Here is a 25534-nt window from a genome sequence, read left to right as displayed (position 1 = left end):
TTAGTTAATAAAAATACATTTATATATTAAAAAAAAGATATACTTCAATTACATAGATATTTTAATAATTTTTATTTTTCATTTAAAATAAAAATAAAATAAAATAAAAAATTATTCAAATACTCTTAACCTTTAACACTTAGAATCCACAATATATGAGGATATTTTTGTCAACACTTTAAGAGGTTACGTAAGTTAACAAACCCATTATTTATTAATATAAGTTTATAAATAATATTGATTTAAAGTTTATGAGATAAATAAAATTATGATCATAAAAATATATTTAATTTTTTAAATAATTTATTCTTTTAAATTAAATTTCAGTTAAATATATGTTTTTTGTCTTCTAATTTCAGTGAAAATTAGAATTAGTTTCTTTTTGAAATTTTGGACTAATTTAATCTCATATTTATAAATGTGTGAATTTAGTCATTTTAACCAATTTTGTTAAATATACTTGAGATTTCAAATTCATTTCTCAATTAACAATAAATAAACAAAAATGTGCAAGCAGTATAACGACTCAAATTCTATTATGAGATGTTTTTAAAACGTTAAATAAACTTGATAAAATTTAGTTAAAAAAATAAAATCCATACGTAAGACAAAATTGGATTAAAGTTTCGAATAAAAACTAATTTCAATTTTCGAGATCAAAACATATTTAATCCATTAAATATCAATAAAATAATCTTTACTATTGTATTAAAATCATTGATTAATTAATTAAAAATATAAAAAAGTATTTATATAATTAAATATTTTTAATATATATTATTAAAGAAACATAATTTATAATTTATATTTGGAAAAAAATTGATAGACTAATTTTATCATATCTAAGTAACGGTATAATTTTTTATCAATACAGACAAGAAATTCTGAATTAGTTTTAACCTTGATCTTATTGTAATTGAAAATTTCCTTCCATCAAGTACTTATCACGCAAACACAAGTTATTAAGACTATTAATAAAGTTTTAGCTCAATTAACTAAACAATGAAAATTATTTAGTTTATATGAAAAAAATAGTTTAACCCTGAAAATCAATAAAATTCATATGGCATACTCGTCTACCAATAAATATATGAAATACACGTGGCTTTAGACCAGTTTGGTCCTCGGACGTTTAATGATAGGAATTTTGTTTTATTATATATATATATATATATATATATATATATGATATTGCCATTTTAACATTGTTAGAAACGTAGTTTGACGGGGATTTAGTGGGTAGACCAAATTGAATTAATATTTAGATAAAAAAATATATTTGACCCTTATCTGTATATATAAGTAAATAAAAGGAATGATCAATATAAATTTGATCAAATATTATTAAAAACAAACAATAATAATGAGATAGTAATAGAGTCATGATTTATATTTTAGTATATTTTAAAATACATATATTTTAATTTAATAAATGACATATCAAATACTTTTAGATTAATATAATTTTTTGTACATGACAGCTAGCTACGTGAATAATTTTAATTTCAATCATATATGTTTAATTTTAGTATTCTCTCATTCACTTTTTTATTTAGGTAGTTGTAGTTGTTAGTAAGAGTATGATTTGGAATTGAAAATTCTTTTTACTATGATTAAAATTATGTTCTACCTAGATTATGAGATGGTAATTGATATCGTCGTCATTAAAAGTTTTTAGAAAACAATGACGATCAAAAGTCTCTAAAAAAAATTAAAAAAATGAAAACAAATAAATAGTATTATCAAACAACAATGATTATTGTAATAATTGTAATTATAATGCTAAATTTTTCTTTAAATCTATATATTAATTCATACATTAAAGAAATCATACAATTAACGAGATTACGTCCTTGAGAATGTTTTACAACACACTCATTCATACCATGTTTGAGTGTAATAACATCAATACTCACCACATAATAACATAATCTCAAAGAAAGATAATGTGAAAAACCACAAAAACAATATGACTCTTAGTGACAACAAGGTGTGCTCAATGCTAAAGCTTAAAGAAACCGTCAAGAGAGTGTTCAGTGGTGAAAATTAAAATTTAGTGTCAAAGTCATTGAGTTCTCAAACTTGAGCACACTTAACGACAAAAACTATTGCTTAGTGTCCTGTCACAAAAACTACCATTGATTTTAAGATTTTAAATCCAATGTTCAACAACAACCCATATCTTCGCTCAATGTCATACCATATGTTTTTTAATGTGAGATTTTGGTTTGTTCTATTTCACATTTTGGTATATCTTGCATTTTTCTCAATTTAAATTCATTTTAATTGTTTCATAAATGATACCCAAACTGACCAATTGCAACAATCAAGATCTCTCATTCCAAAACATTCTAATTCACATAACTTTCTCAAATCAACATACAATTTTAGTTCATCTTATAATAAACCAAATCCATTTACGACAGAACTCTTACCAAATATGCTAAATTTACAACATAATTTAATATTATGACATTTTGAGTTTATATATCTCAATATAATCCTTACAACCAAAAATTCAAACAACTCATGTTCACAAACAAAACATATAACTCATCAACAAATTATTCAAATTCGAATCAACAAATCTATTATAAATATTTTTACTTTGGTTAAATCTAGTTCGAATCAACCATGACAAGTAAGCAAGCTCATAAACTTATACAAGTTTACATGTTAAGTCTAAACAAAAGCTTAAGTTCTAAACCAACTTTAAATTAACATAATTGATGTTGAATTGATTATTTCCGATTTAAGTTGATTAAAATAACATCTCAATCAAATCTAATAAAAACATATATATTTTAAACTTAACCCATATTTAAACTTCATATTAAAACATGCATAACTCATTATAATCACAATAATTTTTTATTAGCAAAGAATATATATAATATTTGCGGTCTTTCAACTCTTTTACAAATTTTCAAATAGAAAAAAAAGTTTATAAAGAAGATGCCAAAGAAAATAAACATTTACCAAAAAGTAAAAACGTGAAACTTATTACACACCATAATTGAGAAAACACACTTGTTATAACAAAAATAAGGAATAAAACACTTATGTTATATGTTGGTTTTTGAAAGGCGGCACTCTAAGTAGTTGCTGTGCATCCATTTAATTATAACCACAATCATTACCCTTACATAACTAAAACTGCCATTTCATTATAACAATTTAGGATTCTGTTTTACATTTAAACGACCTATATATTTCTTTACTTCTTATTAATTCCCCATTTACCTAATTACATAAATTATTCTTCAATTTTACATCTAAATTATTTTGATAAATGACGTCATACAGAGTTTTATTAAATATTAGGGATACAACTCATCATAAAATAGTTTTTATTAAAACGTCTACAGTAATGAAAAAGGAAGTAATGATAAATTAGTAGAGAAAAATGGGATATTCAATACTAAGATCAACTGCTGAAACTAATACAAATTATAATAAATATGTAGACCTAATTAATAAAACCAATTTAATCATGAAACCAACATATATATAACAACAACTAGGACAGTTGAATGGAATGGATTTGATGGACAAAGACTGCTGAAGTTTTTGGTCAAAGTTATTAGTCCTCTTTGTACTGTGCCGAGTCAGCAACCACTCTTCTCACTGCTTCCTCGAAGGTACACTCGTCCCAATCACTTCCCTACACAAACATCAAAACCTCATTATTCTTCACAGCAACAACAAGTGTCCCTACTAATTATAAACTTCTGCTACATAGTCTTTGAGAGCGACTTTGTTGTTTTTGTGAGTTTTAATGTCATTTCCGACATGTGACGGCAAATACTACATGCAATGTGATATAACAGTATAGTATATTATTTGGTTGTAGACTGTATGAAAACAAATTGAAACGGGACTTGGAATATACAATACTATAACAGTGACGTTATTTAGTCGTTTTGTGTAATATAATGCACCCAACAGCCACCACCATCACCACAAGTTTAGTTTTCTTCTTTTAGGAGGCAACTTTATACGTATGGAAGTTATCAACATATTCATTCTGACTCATGCGTATGTTCGATGGCTGCCAAAATAGAACCAACTTTTTTGAATTGAATATGCCATTTTGTGACATCAGAGATGGTGACAAACCACACCAAACCACACCTTCACTATCATCAACTGCACTTTCGAAGTTACTTCGTTTTAACTTTAAAACATTGTAACAAAAAGAAATATATATTTTTCCATCATTGTAAATTCTGATCGAGGGGGGTTCTTGGATCCTGCAGAAAAGAAGCCGCCACTTTTTTTCTCATCTAATTCTGATTTTGTATGCATAATTCTACTCTCATAATGCAGAGATAGACTTATCCTGCGCCACCCACTTTTGAAAAGTTTGACATAGTGCAAATGGTTACTAAACATTCTTTTGTTTGAATATTTATGTCCTGCATGCCTGACTCATTTTGAAACTTATCATCTTCCTTACTATATTTTCATGAACAAACTTTCTGTACTTTACTATATATATATATATATATATATATATATATATAAACTAAAACTACTTCATATGTAATATATTTTCTATCACCCTCACGTATATTTTAGCCACGTGTGGCTATATAGTTTTTTGTAAGATAAAATAAAATGATCAATGTAAACATGTATTAATGGTGTACTCTATATATATACCAAATCTCATACTTATAGTATTGTCTGTTGAACCCACTATTTTAAACAAAAGTTATACATGACCACAGCTTCCGTTTTAATATAACGTTTATTTCTAACTTTGTACAGTATTTCATGAATTGTTCTAGAGATAAATATTGACATACCTGAATAATCCTTAATCTGAAGGTTAGTTGATGAATTTCATTATTTCCTTCTGCAATGTGGGTGTTTGCGTCCATGGAAACCAAGCTCATGTTGAGACACTGTTTTAGGAATTCCAATAAGCAGATTGACAGATCAATTTGAGAAAGTTGTCCTCTCACATTCACTTGCAAGTCCACCATTCGCTCCTGTGACGAGCTTGATTCGGGTACATGTGAAACTCGGACACTTAATCTTTCATTTGGAGATAATCTAGCCTTGGTTTCTTCAGTTGTAGGTTCTTTGGATGGCAAAGGTGATTTCAAACCCTGATTCCTTTTGCTTAGTTGATCAACTTCAGCCATTAGATAGCTCAATGTGTCCTTTGCTGCTATTAGTATAGACGCTTTATCTTTCTAACAAATTATACCATGTTAAAATTCAAGGCCTTAATAGGAATACACCACACATGAAATATTGGCAAAGTTTAAATTATCACATATAGTGTACAAACTTTGTGGTCGATTGATTAGAAATCAACATTACCTATAGCTATGGTTGTGTTGAGTTTTGCTAATTGCAGAAAGCATTGCTTATAGAAGAATATAGAATGGATTAGTTCAGTACCTTTGTTCCCGGAGGAAGTAATGCTCTAAGTGCTTGGAAATTCTCGTTTAGTTTCTCACGCCTTCTTCTCTCTGATATCATATGATGCAGCTGGGTATTAGTGGGACGGGACGTTGCTTGAATGCGTTCTCTCATTCTCATAAAGTTTAAGTTTGTAAAGAATGCAAAAGATCTCTTCATGAAGCTTTGCTTTCTGATACTGGAAGCTATATTAGGACCAATGTCTGATCTGTACCTCTGGAAAGCACTGGCGTCTGGATGAACCACTGGAGCAAAGGGCAAGTTTTGGTGCTGATGAGAAGTTGGAGATATAACATGGAGGATTGCTCTCATGATTGCATCATGTTCAGTTTCTGGTGTGGGGAATTGGGTTAGAGGGGCTTGTGCCAGTGCTTGAATGGCTTGTTGGTGAGAACCAGTGGCTGTGTTTGGCACTGGCTGCATTGGGGACACTCTTGCTCCTCCAAGTGTCTCAGGGAAGTGGGATTGAGAAGTGCCTGGAATACTGAACAGAAGAGATGAGTATTCAGGGCTACCTGTGGATATTGATCTCAAAGAAGATGAAGATGATGTGGGAGGGTTTTGATCAATTTGCTGGGACTGTCCCGTGGAAAATTCTGCAGGAAACAAACTCCTAAGTGCTGTTTGAATGTCAACCTGCACAGAAAGAAATCAAAATTCAAATAATTATACAGCATTGATACTTGTCTGGTTAATGGAATTGGCATTACGTATAGTTTCTTACTTGGGACATATTTAAGAAACCAAGCTCAATTTCTCCTTTGTTACACCCCATGAAAACAGCACTCTGAGAATAATATATATAAGGCACAAGCATTATCAGTTATAAGATCCCTGGTTCATCATGAATATCATTAGGAAACAAAATTAATGTAAAGTATTTTCAGGTTCTTTGACAACAGACGAACCTTAATCCTCGCCTCCTGCAAAATAAAAAACTAATCTTAGTATAAAAAGATGCTTAAATATAACTTTGAAGAGAATTCTCTTCCGTCAGAAGAATAAATTACCTGAAAGAATTGTGTTTGTATTTCTGTTGATGCAAGTCTCAGAAGTTCCAATCGTTGCAACTCTAGGTAGGGACGCTGGTTCCTAAAAGCTAGTCCAGGAACACGGCTGAATAAAACAAAAGCACACGTTTACCTTTTTCTTAAAAGCAAATTGTCTATATTTATTGCATTCAAATGCAAATAAATATGTCGATTTGCGTTAAAAGTAATGGAACACTTACTCATCATTAACATCAAATGTTAAAGTCCTGAACTGTCTGAAAAGTTGTTGTGCCACAGTCCCCAAACTAGAGCCTGGTTGGTCGTTTCTTACATTGTAGATACCATCCAAGAAGCACAAACGACTATTTTTGCCAGAAAAGAAAAGATCAGACCAAGTTGTGATAAGAACTATGACATGTTTATAATGAAAATATAGAATAATGTGTGTGTATATGCATAAATATACTTGGGTGAAATGGAATCATATGCCCACAGACAGATGTAACTGCAGCCAAAAGACTGCAACAGAAATTGGATAAAATCAGCCCTGGCGGCTACAGGAAGAGAGAAGACATTTTCCATGGGGTGCATGGTGCTTGATGCTAATGCTTTTGCATCATGATCACGAGAAAGAAGAGAATATGTTTTGTGCCTCTAGTAATACTTTTCTTCTCCTTTCTATATGCCATTTGAATTTACTTTTAGGAGATGCAAACTACTGCTATATGAGTGAGGGAGTGGCTTGGTTCCATCGGCAAAATAAACAAATAAAAAATCAGAGATACAATACTAGAATGTATGAACAATGATGCTAGCTAGGATTGGGAGACAAAATAATTTTCAAACCTCATAAATAATTATCCATTGAAAATTTCAAGATGTGTATTTATTTCACGTGTGAAAGAAAGAAAGAAAGAATCAAAGAGAGAAAGAAAGGGTTTTGAAAAGTACTAAAGTTGGTTGATACCACTACGAGGAAATGTTTATCAGAAGAGACATGATGATAAGAAATGTGAAACCCAAATGCATGGAGGAGAAAATAGATAAAAGTAGAGTTTCCGGAAAAAAGAAAAGAAATAAAAGCAGCACCTGCACGTAGGAAAAACAATATGGAGCTGTTGCTGGGAAGTTAGAGTTTGAAAAGTAGTGTCTGAAACACTGAACTGAGAGAAGAAGACAGGAAGAAGGAAGATGACGTTGAGATGGAAAGCGAAAGGATGAAAGAAAAGTAGAGTAGGAAGGAAATGGTGGAAAAGTAGTAAAGTCAAAGTCGATGCTTGAATGCTTTGAAAATTAGTCAAGGCTGGAAGGCACGGCGTTTCTTTCCACATTTCTTTTGAAATTTCTATATACAGTTTTATATTTGCTTCCTTTTAGGCCACATATGTATGTTTAGAACAAGAAGCTTCTCTCTAAATTACACAGACAAGGACAATAATGCTTTCACAACATAATTTTTCTCCAACCCTAAATCCTAAACTTAAAGCTATTGGTTAAATTAAAATAATTATACAACGATTATTTCATAAAATAACTTTTTTTTCATACCAACTTAATTATAACATATATAAAAAATGAATGTAATGGTATTCTTATACTAATTATAATTATAATTAATATAGAAAATAGACGTGATATTTAATTTTTTCTTACCCTTATAAACTCATTTTAAGATAATATATATTTAATAGAAAATAGACGTTAATTTTTTCTTACCCATAAACTCATTTTAAAATAATATATATTAATTTTTATATATAAATGAAAGATTCAAAATCTTAGTTTTTAATTAATGAACTTAAGTGTTAAATTATTTGTACTAACAACCTTTTGATAAATACTTGTTTGTTTGCACTTTATTAAAATATAACATCCACTCATTCACTATGATGTGTGTGATTAAACAAGTTCTCAAAAGAGACAACTAAATTAACCTATTTGTTTACCAATAATATTGTAACTTTGACTCTGATTTTTTTAGTTTAATTTGTACTAAGTCGCTGCATCAACTTGTAACTCTCCTAAATTATTTATTTATTTTGCCACTCTATTATTTAGCAATAAACGAAAAATCTATTTTATTTGTTCACATACGTGGATTAAGTGGTAATGTTAGTACTTAAGTTATTGATCTTCAATTGACTATTTTTAATATTCATGTGTGAGTTATAGAATCCAGCAGCCACGTTTGATTAATCTTGAATGTATGCAAGATTCTGCAACTACCATTGGTGTGGTCCATAATACTATATTTGGGATACACATTACTAAATCAGCTTATTCTTCACAATGCCGAGAAAGACAAAAAAATAAATAACTAAAAAAAAATTTCTACTGGTCTCTGAATAATGTTTGACCTAGTTAGTTGATCAGTTAATAATTAAAAAAGTAGAGAATAAAATTGAAACCTGATAAGATAAATAAGTGAGTGAATTAAAAGGATTTAATCAACTAACACATACGAAATAACATAAAAAGACACATTTTTGAAATAACATATACAATTAAAGTTATATTTTTTGCATGCAATAATATATAACAGAGGTGTAATTTATAAGAAATAAAATGGTGAAAAAAAAAATACAAAGTATCATTTGAGTTAAATTTAAAATACGTATTCTTGAAATAAATAAATTTTAAATAATTACTTACATTAGAAATAGATAAAAATTTGTTTACTAAAAAATAAAAAAAAAAGTGTATATTTTTAAAATAATAGAAATAGAGACAAACACAAACTATTGGGAATGACAGTAACCCCTTTCTGTTTCAGTTAGTTAGCTTTAATGTTTGTTAGGTTTTACTGTTTCCTTATGCTTTTAATGATTGTTCTGACAAGAGCTCTATAAAGAGAGCTCTCCCCTTTTTCCTCTGTTAATACTAAGAAGCATAACATTACATTCAGTCTGTATCAGAATATTTTTCCAGAAATTCACATAATGAGAAAAAGGCTAGGTTTTTCTTACCTCTTTTGACGCGCTCTCCATCTTTGCTTTCTTCACCGTCGCCAACCGCTGCCTCCGAAACCACCAGCTTGAACGGACGACGCCCCAGGTTGAAGGAGCTTCCAGAACGCTCCGTTCTCTCTCTTCTTGTGCTCATATCACGCAACTCTGCTTGCGTGGCTTTTCTTTTCTGCCTTAAGCCTACCCGGATGCAATTCCAAATGGGCTAGGCCGCACAATTAATTGCACAGTGCAGGGCCAACTTTAATATGGTATCAGAGCAGGTCTAGTACCTGCTCTGCTGCCTTGCACCTCTGATTCTATTCTTGGTATCTTCTTGGGTTGTTTCTGTTTTTTTTTATGGAAGACACCACCAACCCATCCAGCCCCTATTATCTGCACCCAGGTGAGAACCCGGGTCTCACCCTCATTGCACAGACTTTGAACGAGAGTAATTACTCTTCATGGAGCAGAAGTATGAGGAGAGCCTTGCTCTCCAAGAATAAAACCAAGTTTATTGATGGGTCCATAAAGAAACCCCAGAAAACTGATGCACTGTTTGATGCATGGGAAAGATGTAATGTGATGATCTTGTCCTGGATAACAAAGACTCTCTCCCCACAGATTGCTGAAAGTGTCATATATGTTGAAGAGGCCAAGGAATTATGGGATGAACTGAAAGAAAGATTCTCCAAAGGAGATTATTTCAAGATTTCTGACCTGCTACAGGATATACACTCTATCAAACAGGGAGAAAGGGGAGTGAGTCAATACTTTACTGATCTGAAAATCCTATGGGAAGAGTTGGAATTTCTAAGACCCATTCCTAGTTGCACATGTAAAGTTCCCTGTAGTTGTAATCTTTCAAGAATCTTCTTAAAATACAGGGAGATGGAGCATGTGATATGTTTCTTGAAGGGGTTAAACGACTCTTACAGTACAGTCAAGACACAGATCCTTCTAATGGATCCTCTACCCAATATCAATCGGGTTTTCTCTCTCATTATGCAGCAGGAGAGACAAGAGAAGCACAGCTCTCCCGAAGTCAAAAATCTGGCAAATACAACTGATAAGAACAACCAATGGAAGGGCCAAGGAAGGGGATCTGGTTTTCGTGGCAGAGGAAGGGGCAGAAATCCCAATCATGGGAAACAATGCTCCTTTTGCAACAAGATGAATCACACTATAGATGAGTGCTATTCTAAGCATGGATACCCTCCTTGGTACAAGAAGGGTGACAGTAACCAAGACAAGAGGACTGACTGGGGCTCTGCAAATGCATGCCAAACCAGCACTGAACCTGAAGGAGTTCAGAGCACACATCAAACAAGTAATGGTAATATTTTGCCCCCCTTCACTGCTGAACAGGTGCAAAAACTCCTCAGGATGATGGACAAAATGGATGAACCTCCTCACAAAGTTAATCAAGTTCAGAGAAGTGACACCCAACATAAACAAGGTACCCTTTCATGGATTATAGACACTGGTGCCACAGATCATGTGACACATGATAGGACAAACTTTGTCTCTTTTCATAAGATTAAACCTATTTCAGTAAAACTGCCAAACAATGCTATTTTAACTGCTGAACATGCTGGAACTGTACAATTTTCCAAGGATTTTATTATTTTTAATGTTCTCTATATACCTGAATTTTGCTTCAATTTAATTTCTGTTCAAAGTCTCATTAAAGACTTAGATTGCAGTCTGACTTTTTCCTCTAAGACCTGCCAGATAAAGGAGAATCATACATTGAAGATGATTGGATGTGCTAACTCTTGGAAGGGCCTCTATTATCTACAAGCTTTTCCTAAATCTGATCAAAGATATACTGTTAAGACTGTTTTCTCTTTTAAGAATCTTGATGTAAACTTGTGGCACTATAGATTAGGCCACCCTGGAAACAGGGTTATGAAATTCATATGTGAAACTTTTCCCTATGTTAAGGCTGACACTAATATTGTTTGTGACACTTGCCACTATGCTAAGCAACGAAAGTTATCTTTTCCTAAGAGTGTTTCTGTCACCACTGATTGCTTTGAAATTGTTCACTGTGATATTTGGGGTCCTCTTAATACTGTTTCTGTTCATGGCCATAAGTATTTTCTCACTATTGTGGATGATTACAGTAGGCACACATGGATTTTTCTAATGAACAATAAGGGTCAAACTAGGGAGTTACTGCAAAATTTTGTCATCAAAGTTAAAAATCAGTTTGACAAATTAATCAAAACCATAAGGTTTGATAATGGACCTGAATTCAATTGTGAGGATTTTTATAATAAACATGGGATCAATCACCAAAAGAGTTGTGTTGAGACCCCGGAACAAAACTCTGTTGTTGAAAGAAAACACCAACATATTTTAAATGTTGCCCGTGGCCTTCTTTTTCAATCCAATCTACCCAATGCCTACTGGTCTTATGCTGTTGGCCATGCTGTCTATCTTATAAATAGACTACCTACCATGATTCTTAACCATAAAACGCCTCATGAACTCCTCTACAAAATACCTCCCACTTATTTAGATCTCAAGACTTTTGGCAGCTTATGTTTTGCCTCAACCCTTGAAACTAATAGAAGCAAACTCGACCCTAGAGCTAGAAAGGGAATTTTTTTAGGATACAAATATGGTGTGAAAGGTTACATTGTGCTGGACATAAATACCAAGGAGCTTTTTATAAGTAGAAATGTCATTTTTCATGAAGACATTTTTCCCTACAAAGAGGTGCATGACAGTAGAGCAGAATGCAATGGTGCAAGGGACAAAGCTGAGACTATAAATGACCTTCTAAAGGACCAGTTGTTGGAACAATCGGTACCGTTATAGAGTTGCGCAGCGGAATAAAATATTCGGAAAGCGTGTTACGGTCACAAATCAAGTTTTGATGGTTCGTTTTAGAAAAACAATTTTCTTAGAGAAAATTAATCAAACAGTTAACATGCGTAAAAGGTAAAGAGTATAGAGAGTAGAAAAATTGATACACTGGATTTTTATCCTGGTTCGAATCAAAAGAATCTACGTCCAGTCGTTAATCACTATAAAAAGTGATTAACAATTCCACTAAAAAGATGTTTCACAGATTACAACAAATAGTTAATAAAGCAGATAAATAAACCTTCCTTCGACGAACGAACCGAAAGAAGAACACTCTGCCAACTCGAAGAGAACCGCTCCGACTATCGACAAACGAAACGCGAGCTTCTCCTATTCACGAGACCAGGCAGAGCACCTTGCTAACTCGAAGAGAGCTTGCTCCGACAATCGACACACGACACGCGAGCCTCTCCTGTTCACGAGACCAAGCAAGGGAACTTGAACTATAGCTTCTGAGAACTTCCTCTGACAAACAGTATTCTGCAAGAGCTTCTGTTCAACAACGTTGCTATTGATCTTCACAGAAACCCAATATATAGCTAGCTGTTCTGAATATCTAAGGTTAAGTCTCAACTGCCACGAATAATCGATTATTGTAAGTGATAATCGATTATTTAAGTCCGTTACAGGGTTTTCAAAATGTGATAATCGATTATATGAAGTAATAATCGATTATTCCTGTATGACTCTGTGATAATCGATTATTGCCATTCCATAATCGATTATTGCAGTTAAAAATGCAAGTTTACAAGGTTTACAAGAATTTCCTACTACATTTAATTTCTACAAATTGCTTTTAACTAATTCTAATATCTTCTTCAACTAAAACTTCTTGTAGCATCATCAAAACAAATTTCTTCAAGATTTACCAATACTCCTTATTGGTAACAATCTCCCCCTTTTTTATGATGATCAAAAATTCAATTTTAAAAGCAAGTTTGGCTTACCTACAAAACATACAAGCTAACAAACAACAAGGTTAGCAATACCTGTAATAATTTATACTTCTCCCCTTGTATTATTCTTCTCCCCCTTTTTGATCAGAAGCAAAAAGACCGGATGTTAAAGGCTCCCCCTAAATATGATCTCCCCCTCAATTAAACAAAGGATGCATATGATCAAGAGATCATTTTATTTATGAAAATAAAGATTACATTATAAGAAGACACATAACAGACAAAATTATAACATAGATGAAATGGCAAGTAAACAACAAAACAGTCTCCAAAAAAAAAAAGTTTTTTTTTTTTTTTTTTTTTACGCTGTGACTTAAGATAATCGATTATTACTTTAAATAATCGATTATGTGCGAGCCAAAATGTTAAAATCCAAATTTTTGAGGACGAGATAATCGATTATTACCTTTGGTAATCGATTATTTACGTTAATTTCCGAAAAACACAAATTTGGGCCAAATTTTCAACTTTAAGACACATCTAACATTCATAAATCATTTCAAAGCTCTTAAAAAAATACCAGGATACCATAGAGTCTTCTTTTCCTTTTGAAAAATTAACCTGCAAAACCAAACAATAGAGTTTTGGTCCCCATAATCTCATTTGGGTCCTTTAAGATTAGAGACAATTTACTTTATAACAGGAATCCAAGCATATTTTCCATTTGGAACATCAAAATGTTTAATTCTACATTTGTTAGAAGTGTGCCCCTTTTTCATACAATAAAAGCATGTGACAACATTTGGGTTTCTATAAGACACAATTCCTTTTTCAACCCATACCCTACGAGTTCTTATCACTTTAGACTTTTTGTGTAAATGCGTGTTTCCACTTCTAGCATTGCTTCTCTCAAAGTTTGTTTTGGCATGTGACTTAGACTTAGTTGCCTTTGCAAGTAAATTCTCAAGAATGTCAATATCAAACATATGACTTTTACACGATAAACATTCAACAGGTTGTACAACAACATCAGATTCAGATAACTTAGTTTCTAGATTACTAACTTTGTTTCTCAAAACAACTTCGTCATCTAGTACTTTTTCATACTTCAATTTCAATTCATTATGCTCTTTCTTTAACTTTTTATGAGCAACATCAAGTTTTTCAGATTCATTTAACAAATCAAGAAATGTCTTTTGTAAATCAAATTCATCACTTGACTCTAAGCTAGAATCACTTACTTGGCTTCCTGCATCTTCTGAGTCTGCCATTAAGCACAAATTAGCTTCTTCATCTGAATTGCTTGAACTTGAAGAACTAGAAGCATTGTCTTCCCAAGCTATGTAAGCTTTCTTCTTCTTTGAAATTTTCTCTCCTTCTTTTCTTCACTTTTCCTATTATTAGGACAATCAGTCTTCATATGTCCTCTTTCTCCACATCCATAACATTTAACGCTTGATGGAGATCCTTGATTTTCTTTCCTTTCTCCACGGTATTTGTCTTTTCCCTTTGCTTTCATAAATTTAGCAAACTTCTTAATCATAAGACTCATGTTTTCCTCATCGTTATCGGAATCATCATCCTCAATTCTCTTATAACTTTTTCCTTTTGAAATTTCAGATTTGAAGGCAAGTGTCTTTCTTTTGCCTTGATCCTCTTCTGTAGTTAATCTTTTCAGCTCAAGCTCATGCTCACGAAGCTTTCCAAAGAGAATCGCCGTTGACATCTGAGTGAGGTTTTGAGACTCCGAGATGGCAGTCACCTTTGGTTGCCAAGACCTGTCTAATGATTTCAAAATTTTCACATTCAATTCATCAGTGTCAAAAGTCTTACCTAAACCTGTTAGGTGGTTCACAATGTGAGTGAAACGCTTCTGGACATCAGAAATTGGTTCTCCAGGTTGCATTCTGAACATCTCATACTCCTGGATGAGTGTATTCTTCCTTGCACGTTTCACGTCGTCTGTACCCTCATGTGTGACTCTGAGGACCTCCCACATTTCCTGTGTTGTCTTACATATTGAAATTCTATAAAATTCATCAAGTACAACAGCAGATGAAATAATATTACGAGCCTTAATATCAAATTGGGCTCTTCTATTTTCCTCAGGAGTCCAGTTAAAGTATGGTTTTTCTACTTCTACACCATCAACAGTTCTTTTAGGAATATAGGGACCATTTAGCACAGCTTCCCAGATGCCTCTGTCAACAGACCCCATAAAAATTTTCATTCTGACTTTCCAGAATGCATAGTTATCACCAGTAAAGAGTGGTGGTCTGTTGATGGAAGCACCCTCGGCATATACTTGATTTTGATGACCGGCCATTTTCGAAAGAATTTGAAAAAATATCAAAGCAAGCTCTGATACCAATTGTTGGAACAATCGGTACCGTTATAGAGTTGCGCAGCGGAATAAAATATTCGGAAAGCGTGTTACGGTCACAAATCAAGTTTTGATGGTTCGTTTTAGAAAAACAATTTTCTTAGAGAAAATTAATCAAACAATTAACATGCGTAAAAGGTAAAGAGTATAGAGAGTAGAAAAATTGATACACTGGATTTTTATCCTGGTTCGAATCAAAAGAATCTACGTCCAGTCGTTAATCACTATAAAAAGTGATTAACAATTCCACTAAAAAGATGTTTCACAGATTACAACAAATAGTTAATAAAGCAGATAAATAAACCTTCCTTCGACGAACGAACCGGAAGAAGAACACTCTGCCAACTCGAAGAGAACCGCTCCGACTATCGACAAACGAAACGCGATCTTCTCCTATTCACGAGACCAGGCAGAGCACCTTGCTAACTCGAAGAGAGCTTGCTCCGACAATCGACACACGACACGCGAGCCTCTCCTGTTCACGAGACCAAGCAAGGGAACTTGAACTATAGCTTCTGAGAACTTCCTTTGACAAACAGTATTCTGCAAGAGCTTCTGTTCAACAACGTTGCTATTGATCTTCACAGAAACCCAATATATAGCTAGCTGTTCTGAATATCTAAGGTTAAGTCTCAACTGCCACGAATAATCGATTATTGTAAGTGATAATCGATTATTTAAGTCCGTTACAGGGTTTTCAAAATGTGATAATCGATTATATGAAGTAATAATCGATTATTCCTGTATGACTCTGTGATAATCGATTATTGCCATTCCATAATCGATTATTGCAGTTAAAAATGCAAGTTTACAAGGTTTACAAGAATTTCCTACTACATTTAATTTCTACAAATTGCTTTTAACTAATTCTAATATCTTCTTCAACTAAAACTTCTTGTAGCATCATCAAAACAAATTTCTTCAAGATTTACCAATACTCCTTATTGGTAACACCAGTGTCCCACTGGTGATGAAAGGCAGGATGAGTTAGATATTACGGATTCTCCTGTGGAGGAACAGCCAGGAGAACGGTTCTCTGAGACTGAAGATGACAGTAATGACAGTGATGAAGCAGGAGACAGCCATGAAAGTCAGGGAAACAGAAGGTCTAACAGACCTAGAAGAACTCCTACATACCTGAAAGATTATGTTCATCAGGTGAATCAATCCTCATCTGTTAAAAATTGTTTTAAGACTCCCTACCCTATATCTGATTTGTTGTGCTGTGATAACCTTTCAGATAAACATTTAAAATACAGTATGACTGTTATTGGAACCAAGGAACCAAAATCTTACAGTGAAGCAAAAGGGATGACTGAATGGGTGGAGGCTATGCAGAGAGAAATTAAGGCTCTGCAGGACAATGATACATGGGTTATAACCCAGCTGCCTCCAGGGAAAGCGACAATAGGGTGCAAATGGGTGTATAAAACGAAGTTCAAGGCTGATGGCAGCATTGAAAGGTACAAAGCTCGCCTGGTGGCTAAAGGCTATACCCAGCAGGAGGGCATTGACTACCTTGACACCTTTTCCCCTGTTGCCAAGCTCACTACGGTCAGATTGCTAATTGCCCTAGCAGCCTCCAACAACTGGTTTCTACATCAACTGGATGTTGATAATGCCTTTCTGCATGGAGACCTTAATGAAGAGGTCTACATGGATCCACCCCAGGATTAAACGTACACAATAAAGGACAGGTTTGCAAATTAACCAAATCTTTGTATGGCTTGAAGCAAGCAAGCAGACAATGGTTTGAAAAGCTTTCTTCCTTCCTATTAACTGCCAAATTTGTTCAATCTAAATCTGATCATTCTTTATTTACTATAAAAACACCTACAAGCTTTACTGCTCTCCTTGTATATGTGGATGATATTGTATTAACAGGGAATTCTATGATGGAAATTAACTCCATAAAAGAGCTTCTCCACAACAGGTTTCGAATAAAGAACCTAGGTGAACTGAAATATTTCTTAGGACTGGAAGTAGCCAGATCTAAAAAGGGCATTCATCTATGTCAAAGGAAATATGCCTTAGATATATTGGAGGAAACGGGAATGTTGGGCTGTAAGCCTTCGACTACTCCTTTCCTTAGTGACACAAGCTCCCTATATAAATTGGACAGCTACATGGATGATCCAGGTCCTTACAGAAGGCTAATAGGGAAGTTGCTATACCTTTCAAATACAAGACCTGACCTGTGCTTTTCAATTAATTTGCTTAATCAATTTGTTCAATCACCTACTGACTATCATTATCGGGCCATCCAACATATTCTCAGGTACATTAAATCTAAACCCTCTGAAGGGTTATTTTTTCCTGCTGATTCTCCTATGCAGCTAAAGGCATTCAGTGACTCTGATTGGGCAACATGCCCCAACACCAGAAGATCCACAACAAGGTTCTGTATCTTCCTTGGATCTTCTCTTATTTCCTGGAAATCTAAGAAGCAGAGAACTGTCTCCAGATCCTCTACTGAAGCTGAGTATAGAGCCCTTGCAGCCACTGTATGCGAGATACAGTGGCTCAGTTACCTCCTACAAGATCTTCAAGTTGAAGAATCAGGAACTCCTGCCCTGTATTGCGACAATAAGTCAGCAAGGCACATAGCTCACAACCAGAGCTTTCATGAAAGGACCAAACATATTGAGCTTGACTGCCATGTTGTCCGTGAAAAGATTCAGGAACGTCTTCTCAACCTCCTTCCCGTGCGCTCCGACGAACAGCTGGCCGACATCTTCACGAAGTTTCCCCATCGCGTCAGATTTAGATCCATTCTTCCCAAGCTTGGACTGATGACTATCCACCGTCCAGCTTGAGGGGAGGCTATTGGGAATGAAATTGGTTACTGTCATAAAGACAATAACCCCTTTCTGTTTCAGTTAGTTAGCTTTAATGTTTGTTAGGTTTTACTGTTTCCTTATGCTTTTAATGATTGTTCTGACAAGAGCTCTATAAAGAGAGCTCTCCCCTTTTTCCTCTGTTAATACTAAGAAGCATAACATTACATTCAGTCTGTATCAGAATATTTTTTCAGAAATTCACATAATGAGAAAAAGGCTAGGTTTTTCTTACCTCTTTTGACGCGCTCTCCATCTTTGCTTTCTTCACCGTCGCCAACCGCTGCCTCCGGAACCACCAGCTTGAACGGACGACGCCCCAGGTTGAAGGAGCTTCCAAAACGCTCCGTTCTCTCTCTTCTTGTGCTCATATCACGCAACTCTGCTTGCGTGGCTTTTCTTTTCTGCCTTAAGCCTACCCGGATGCAATTCCAAATGGGCTGGGCCGCACAATTAATTGCACAGTGCAGGGCCAACTTTAATACAAACCTTTTATCAACATGCAAACAAAATCATGAGGGAAGAAATAAAATATCCATAAAGCCAAAATTGTACGAACAGAAATATAGGTAAACTAATTATGTTACGAAAGAAAACTATCTCTAAGACAATTAGGTGTGTAGTTTCAACTAACAAAAGTTAACTTATTGCCCAAAAACATTAATTATCTTTCTTATGTAAGCTTCACAAAGGAAACAAGATATTCCCTTATGTTACACAATATTTCAAGTTACAATATTAAAATTTTCCATAGCATTAATGGCCAACTTCTAATCCTAAACAAAGTTAATTCAACCTTACAACTATCGATAATCCTGTTGGAACAATCCAATTATCCTTATTTAATATATTTATTATTAATGATTAAAAACTATAGTGATAATGAATATAGAGTGCAGAAACAACTCTAATGTAAGTATCAAAGTTATCTAAAAATAAATACTTTGACAATTTATTAGTATTATATTGATCTTTTAATGATATTTTTTTAAATTAAATTGTTAATATATATATTGTTAAAATAAAACTATTAAGGAGTGTTTTGTTGGTAAAGGGTATTAAAATATAATTCATCTAAAAATTTCACCATTATGACCCCATAAAATATCAACAATATGATAACCCTAGTAGAGTTGTTAGAGTTGCATTTGATGGGAGATACCATATGATATACTAACAACTCATTATAATAATATATTAATATGAATATTCGAATTCATAAGATAATTTTTAAATATTATATTATTTTACTATTATAATAAAATTAAAATACTTCTATCTGAAGAAAAATTAAAATACTTTTAATTCATCACAATACTATTCATACTTTCTTATGTTACATATACAGTAGTAATAAGATTAGAGCCGGGGACGTTCCTGGAGATAATTCCTATAAACTACAAAAATGAACAATGTCTAGAAAAGTAAGAAAAAAAAGTATTGTGTGTAGAATAATCTTTATGTTTAAAAAGTAAGTTTTAGAAAATTTTAATATATATATATATATATAATGACATTTTCTATTGTGTCAAGTTTATTAAAATTAATAAAGGTTTTTATTAAATTAATTGTTATCTTATTTAAAGTTCTTTTAGAAGATGACAAAAAAAAGTCATATGTAGATATTTATTGGTAAAGTTCATTATAGATACTCGCGGATAATATGTATTAATATTTTATATACCACTTTATTGATGACGTATGTATAAAATATCATTATATTTAACTTGCAGATACATGTTAGTAATTATTAATATTATTAATGAATTTTATTTGATTTTTTTTTAAATCAAGTGATCAAAATATAGTTATTAATAAGAAAAATATTAAAAAATGGTTTGGAATTTGATTTTATATATTTATATATTTTTATTTTATATCCATAAAATTGATGTTGGTTTTAAAAATGATATTTTTTAAAATTTTATTAAGCAACGTTGATTTTGGACTACTCAAGATTCTATAATAATGAAATAAATGAAAGTTGACACTTAGGTAGTGATACAATAATCACTTTACCAAAGACATTAGATATATTGATAGACTATCAAAATGAAAAAGTTTTTTTGAAAAATGAAGCCCTACCAAGATAATAAGAAAGAAACATTGTTGTAGTAAAAACAATTAACCAATATCTAAATGTAGATTCTTGTGCTCTAATCATTCTAATACACTTCATTACAATCTTATATTAGTGGACTATTCTTTTATTGACATCATTAATAATTTTGTCCTAATTTTTAGATTGGTTCGAATTACCTCATCGTATATCTAATGTCAATATACTTGATTTTAGATAAACTTTTTTTTTTCAAATTCATATTACAACATGTGCAATACATGTTGTTGAAAATCTCATATCGACTAGAGATAAAATCAGTTTATAATATATATGTGGGTGCAAACATTACTTTATAAGTCGATTTTGTGAAATTGAGTTAACGTTAAAGTCTATTTCTTAACACTTGTAATCATAAAAGATATGAAATATCTTTTTAGCAAGTCTCCAAATATACAACTTATATAAATGTAGAAACCTATTTCTAAAATACACCTTACAAGATATTAAAAAAACTATTCATAGAGGTTTCCAATAAATCAACTTTAGTGAGAAGTATTCAAAAATTAAAATTAAAGAGTAAAACAAACAACTTTACTAAAATGTAAAATATGTAGATTGATGTCTAACATAAAGATTTTATCAAAAGATGAATAATCAAAGTGTTATTCAACTTCTTATAATGTTTCTTGAAAGAATGTAATGAATAATATTGAAAAAATATTATTAATCAAGAAAACATGCAAAACAATCCATAGAAAATCAATCTAAGACATCTTAATATTATTTTGTTCTTTATTGTATACGTACACATAACGTGAACCACTTAAAATTAATCAATAAGTTAATTTGCATTGAAAAAAGAGAGAGAATCAATTATATATTAAATAATCAATTAATTGTACGTGTATATTTGGAAACCAATTATAAAATAATCAATAATTAGTAAAGATAATTGATTACTTAACGAATGCCCATGGATTTTAAGTGATAATCAATTAATATGTTCTAATTTCTTAAAACCATTTAAAAATATTTTAGAAAAACTTAAGTAAAAATCAAGTGAGTAAGCTTCTTATTTAAAGATAAATACATGATTTATACTCATTCAATCACAAAAACTATAAACTATCAATACATTTTAATCTTCAAGATTCTTAATAAGCATTTAATCTACAAAGATTGAGCGTTTACATTAGGTAAGAAAATATAGTTCTACAAGTTTTTCTATTTAATAGTGTAATAATCTAAGATTTCAAATTTAATTTGTATTGAGATGATTGTTAAAGAGATAGATTCTTAGAAGTTAGATTTGTTTCTTGACAGAATATAAGTTAATCAATTCACAATGGAATCATAAACTTTGGCTTAATATATTCTTATATAGACTTGGGCTTACTATAATCTTATGTAGAAAAAAATTGAACTTTAATATTCAACTACAATTTTTTTATCTAATAATAAATATTTAATTAAACTAAGATGGAATTAAAAATTAATAATGAGAAAACAAAGCTGGTAGCAAAGTGTGGCTGCAAATAATAGACCATTGGTTGACAAGTTGGAGAGTGGTATGGTACACTTAGTGGATTAATGACAATTTGGTTGTGTCGGCGAAGGAAGTGAGACTTTAGGAAAAAGAAAAGAGAAAAGAGAAAAGAGAAAAGAGAAAAAAGAAAGTGAAAAAATTTGTTTCTTTTATATTTATGGATATACTTTTTATACTAGTTTTACTTGAAACAAAAACATTCCATTATATTTACAACTTTATTACCATTTGTTTTATTATTACCAGTAATTTGAAATTATAGAAATAAGTTGTTATAACATTATGTTATTTATTAACCATTATATACATTAACAAAACATGTATACTTTTCTTTACCGAGAAAATAATATATAGTGTAAATATAAATAACGATGTAATTAACTATTTGGAACAAATTAAAAAAAATAAAGAATTAATATTTATTGAAAACTAAAAATATTAGTTTATTTATTTATTTATTTATTTTTAAACCTAAAATGCAATTATTGGAGACAGATAATATAACATCTCGAAAACCATTCAAACCCTGTACCAAGACATTTGAAATTGAAAAAAAAGTTGTGGTTGAAGCAAACCTCTTTCGGCATAGCTGTACATTATTGCCAAAGGAAGCTTCGTCTCATTCACTTTCCTCACTTTCCTTCTATATTTTCCTAATATCTTCAAGCTCTTCTCAAATATATATATATATATATATATATATATATATATATATATATTTTAAAATGATAAAAATATGTTTTTATTATCAAACAAATATAAGAGATTACAAAGTCAAATTAATAACAAACAACAATAAATATGTCTACAATTATTTTCAACGTTAAATCTAAGCATGATAATAAAAGAAGAACTTAAAACTATAACTTTTAACCGTAATATATAGACTTAATATAGATATATATATTTTTAAAAAAATTATAATGTATTACGGTTAGATGAGAAAATGGTACTCTATAATCATAAATAGACTATGGTTTTTTTATTTATCCATAGCATATTATAAAATTTCTTTAAAGAAAATATAATTTTGTTTTAGTAATTTCTACACTAGAATAAATAATCTGAAAGGTTAAAATAATAATTAACTGCACGAGACAACTTTGTTGAACAAAAACAAGCAATATAAATAGAAATTCACTTGATTTTGAAAATTTCACTAAAAATATGTATAAATTAATTTTTGATTCAATTTTTTTTGTGGAAATTTGTATTAGTGTATATTTGTTTGTAGAATCTTTACATGGTATATATTTGTCACAAAATATTTAATAAAGATAAAGTTTGAAACAAATATAATTCTTATTGTGGATCTCGGTTGACAAAGTTATTGAAAATTATGTTTCTCAAAATTTCATCGTTTACTATGTTTTTTCTAGTTTTTAAGTATTTTTCTTCAATTTTTCTATATTTCATATATTTATTTGACTAACATATATTATTCAAAAAACATTCTACAATTTTTTCTGGTGTTTTAACATTAAATAGAGATTTTTCATGGGTTTAGATTATATGTTTGTCATATATATACAACATTTAGAGTTTAGTGTTCATCATTCTCTAAAGTTTGAATGAATTAAAATAATCATAATACATACAACAAACAGTAAATCAAATATACAATTATATAATCTTTAGAGTTGATAAGGGTCAAGAGAAGATTGCAAACCTAGAAACATAGTATTTGAACTGGAACTAAACAATTGTGGTTACTGTGGAAAAACACTAAAACAATGTGGTCACCTTACAAATTTTTGAACAAAGATAATAAAGAAAAAGCTGGTGAAGAAAACAAAGAAAGATCTCTTTAAAAGATCCCTTGTTAAGATTAAATAAATAAAAAAATAACGAGATATTTTAAAAAATTTGGATGCACCTTTCAACTTGGTTCTTGAATAACCAAAGTAAAAAAATATGTGGTTATAGTTTTTTAATAATTGAAACCAAATCTTCTGTAAGACCCATGAAAAAAAAAATATTTATAATAGTAAATTTTAGCATTTTATTAGTAATAATAATTTTAATGGATAGAAAAATATATATTTTGAATATAAAATTATAGTAATTTTAGAAGGAGAGGTTAAAATTTTTGATAACTTATTTAGTATTTTTTTTAAGAAAATCGAATAGTAAAAAATGAATAGTGAATAGTAAAAAGTGAATAGTAAATAGTAAAAAGTGAATAGTAAATAGTAAAAAGTAAATAGTAAAAATAAATTTTCAGCATTAAGATTCCTTAGCATGGAAGAAAGTAGTAGGTAGAAATTAGGATCAGATTTGGTGAGAAAATGATTGAAATATTATTTTTAAATAATATTAAAATAATAAATAATATTAAAATATTAATGAATAGTAAATTTTTTTAACTATAAATAGCCATGGGAGGGAAGGGTATTTTGTACCAAGAAAAGAGGAATCAAGTGAGAGCTTGAGAAATAGAGAAGAAAGAGCTAGGGAGAAATTTTTAGTTGCAAGAAGAGTAGAGGTTCTGAAGGGTTTCGGGGAAATAAATTCAGATCAAGAGGAATCTGGAATAGAGGTAGGGGAGCTAATCTTGCTAAGCTTTTATATTATGATTTAGTACTGTTTTATTACTATTCATGTCTTGAAATTATGTATGAATATTGTTAATGCTTACTGTATGTTTATCTATATTGATATTCGGTGTAAATATTATATGCTGTTGTTTTGAATCTGTTAATAAGAAATTTGTTAAAAACTAGTTGAGGAACACTTTGGCTAAGGAAAGACTTGGTACTTAAGTTGTCCATTGTGACGCACCTCTCTTTCCTGGAAGTCTCCTCGACAAGTTTTTAACTTAAATCTTGTGTACAGATTATGTACTGTTAAATTATCATGTAATATATCTTGTTGGAATATATTCAGTTTGTATGATTTCTGAAATGATTGAAGTTTATTTGATTTGAATTTATGCATCTGAACATGTATGAGTATTATGGGGAAATGTCGTAAGGGTATAATATGAGTCGAGGAATGTGAGTATGGTATGAGTCTCGCGGAGAGATTCTGTAATGTCATGGTATGTGTATGAGGATTATGGGTAGATTTCGTAATGGTATAATATGAGTTAAGGAATGTGAGCATTGTATGAGTTTCGTGGAGAGATTCTATAATGACATGGTATGTGCGTATATGTTGATGTTGAGGGTCATGAAGTTGGAGGTTATCCTGATACTCTAATAATCAATCAGTCTCAAGTAGAGAATGATGAATTATGTGGTGAGAGGGGCAGGAGGTCCTGGTCTATGTGCCGGTTTAGGACATAGTGAGGGGACTAACCTTGTGAATGGTATGGAGGGCAGAATGTCCTGGTCTATGTGCCGGTTTAGGACATAGTGAGGGGACTAACATTATGAATGGTATGGAGGGCAGAATGTCCTGGTCTATGTGCCGGTTTTGGACATAGTGAGGGGACTAAGAATGACATCACAAGTGAAAAACCTTCCGTTGTATCGCTCATCAACATATCGTTGGGATAAGTGCCTATGAAATATCGTTGGGATAAGTGCCTATTGAATATCGTTGGGATAAGTGCCTAT

The 25534-nt window shown here is 31.4% G+C and overlaps 3 protein-coding genes across 7 annotated transcripts; 1 reads left to right on the top strand and 2 right to left on the bottom strand.

Annotated features, from left to right (window-relative positions):
• Positions 1-3350: 3350 nt before the first annotated feature.
• LOC108331170 (putative transcription factor bHLH041) lies at positions 3351-7783 on the bottom strand. 2 transcript variants are annotated; one of them, XM_052876881.1, is made up of 8 exons: positions 7518-7783; positions 6668-6790; positions 6447-6552; positions 6345-6359; positions 6161-6223; positions 5416-6072; positions 4812-5204; positions 3351-3664 (listed from the first exon to the last, which is right to left on the bottom strand). In XM_052876881.1, the coding sequence occupies exons 1-8, from the start codon at positions 7757-7759 to the stop codon at positions 3584-3586; spliced, it is 1680 nt and encodes a 559-aa protein (XP_052732841.1). In that variant the 5' UTR covers positions 7760-7783; the 3' UTR covers positions 3351-3583. The 2 variants fall into 2 exon arrangements, with proteins under 2 accessions (XP_052732841.1, XP_017421300.1); XM_017565811.2 differs by lacking the exon at positions 7518-7783 and adding an exon at positions 6895-7479 and having other exon boundaries at positions 3353-3664.
• A 4923-nt stretch (positions 7784-12706) lies between these two features.
• On the bottom strand, positions 12707-18760 carry LOC128196334 (uncharacterized). Of its 4 annotated transcripts, none has more exons than XR_008248536.1 (3): positions 13727-15472; positions 13240-13342; positions 12707-12730 (listed from the first exon to the last, which is right to left on the bottom strand). XR_008248536.1 is itself a non-coding variant. In XM_052876882.1 (2 exons), exon 2 carries the CDS (start codon positions 15470-15472, stop codon positions 14486-14488), a length of 987 nt encoding a protein of 328 aa, XP_052732842.1. In that variant the 5' UTR covers positions 15473-16072; positions 18602-18760; the 3' UTR covers positions 13807-14485. The 4 variants fall into 4 exon arrangements, 2 of the variants coding, with proteins under 2 accessions (XP_052732842.1, XP_052732843.1); XR_008248535.1 differs by lacking the exon at positions 12707-12730 and having other exon boundaries at positions 13269-13342; positions 13727-13767; positions 14388-15472; XM_052876882.1 differs by lacking the exons at positions 12707-12730; positions 13240-13342 and adding an exon at positions 18602-18760 and having other exon boundaries at positions 13807-16072.
• Positions 16790-17206, top strand: LOC128196335 (uncharacterized mitochondrial protein AtMg00820-like). Its single transcript, XM_052876884.1, has one exon. It carries the CDS (start codon positions 16790-16792, stop codon positions 17204-17206), a length of 417 nt encoding a protein of 138 aa, XP_052732844.1.
• Positions 18761-25534: the final 6774 nt, after the last annotated feature.

The sequence above is a fragment of the Vigna angularis genome, chromosome 4 (assembly GCF_016808095.1).
Source record: "Vigna angularis cultivar LongXiaoDou No.4 chromosome 4, ASM1680809v1, whole genome shotgun sequence".
NCBI lineage: Eukaryota > Viridiplantae > Streptophyta > Magnoliopsida > Fabales > Fabaceae > Vigna > Vigna angularis.
Note: the sequence above shows the minus strand (reverse complement) of the source record. Positions and strands in the feature narration are given on the sequence as shown.

Coding starts and splice junctions, on each gene's coding strand:
- LOC108331170 (XM_052876881.1), bottom strand. CDS start 7,759: ATGTGGAAAGAAACGCCGTGCCTTCCAGCCTTGACTAATTTTCAAAGC. Junction 6,073..6,160: donor GTTTCTTAAATATGTCCCAA/GTAAGAAACTAT, acceptor CTTTCTGTGCAG/GTTGACATTCAAACAGCACT. Junction 5,205..5,415: donor TACTTCCTCCGGGAACAAAG/GTACTGAACTAA, acceptor ATAATTTGTTAG/AAAGATAAAGCGTCTATACT.
- LOC128196334 (XM_052876882.1), bottom strand. CDS start 15,472: ATGGCCGGTCATCAAAATCAAGTATATGCCGAGGGTGCTTCCATCAAC.
- LOC128196335 (XM_052876884.1), top strand. CDS start 16,790: ATGACTGTTATTGGAACCAAGGAACCAAAATCTTACAGTGAAGCAAAA.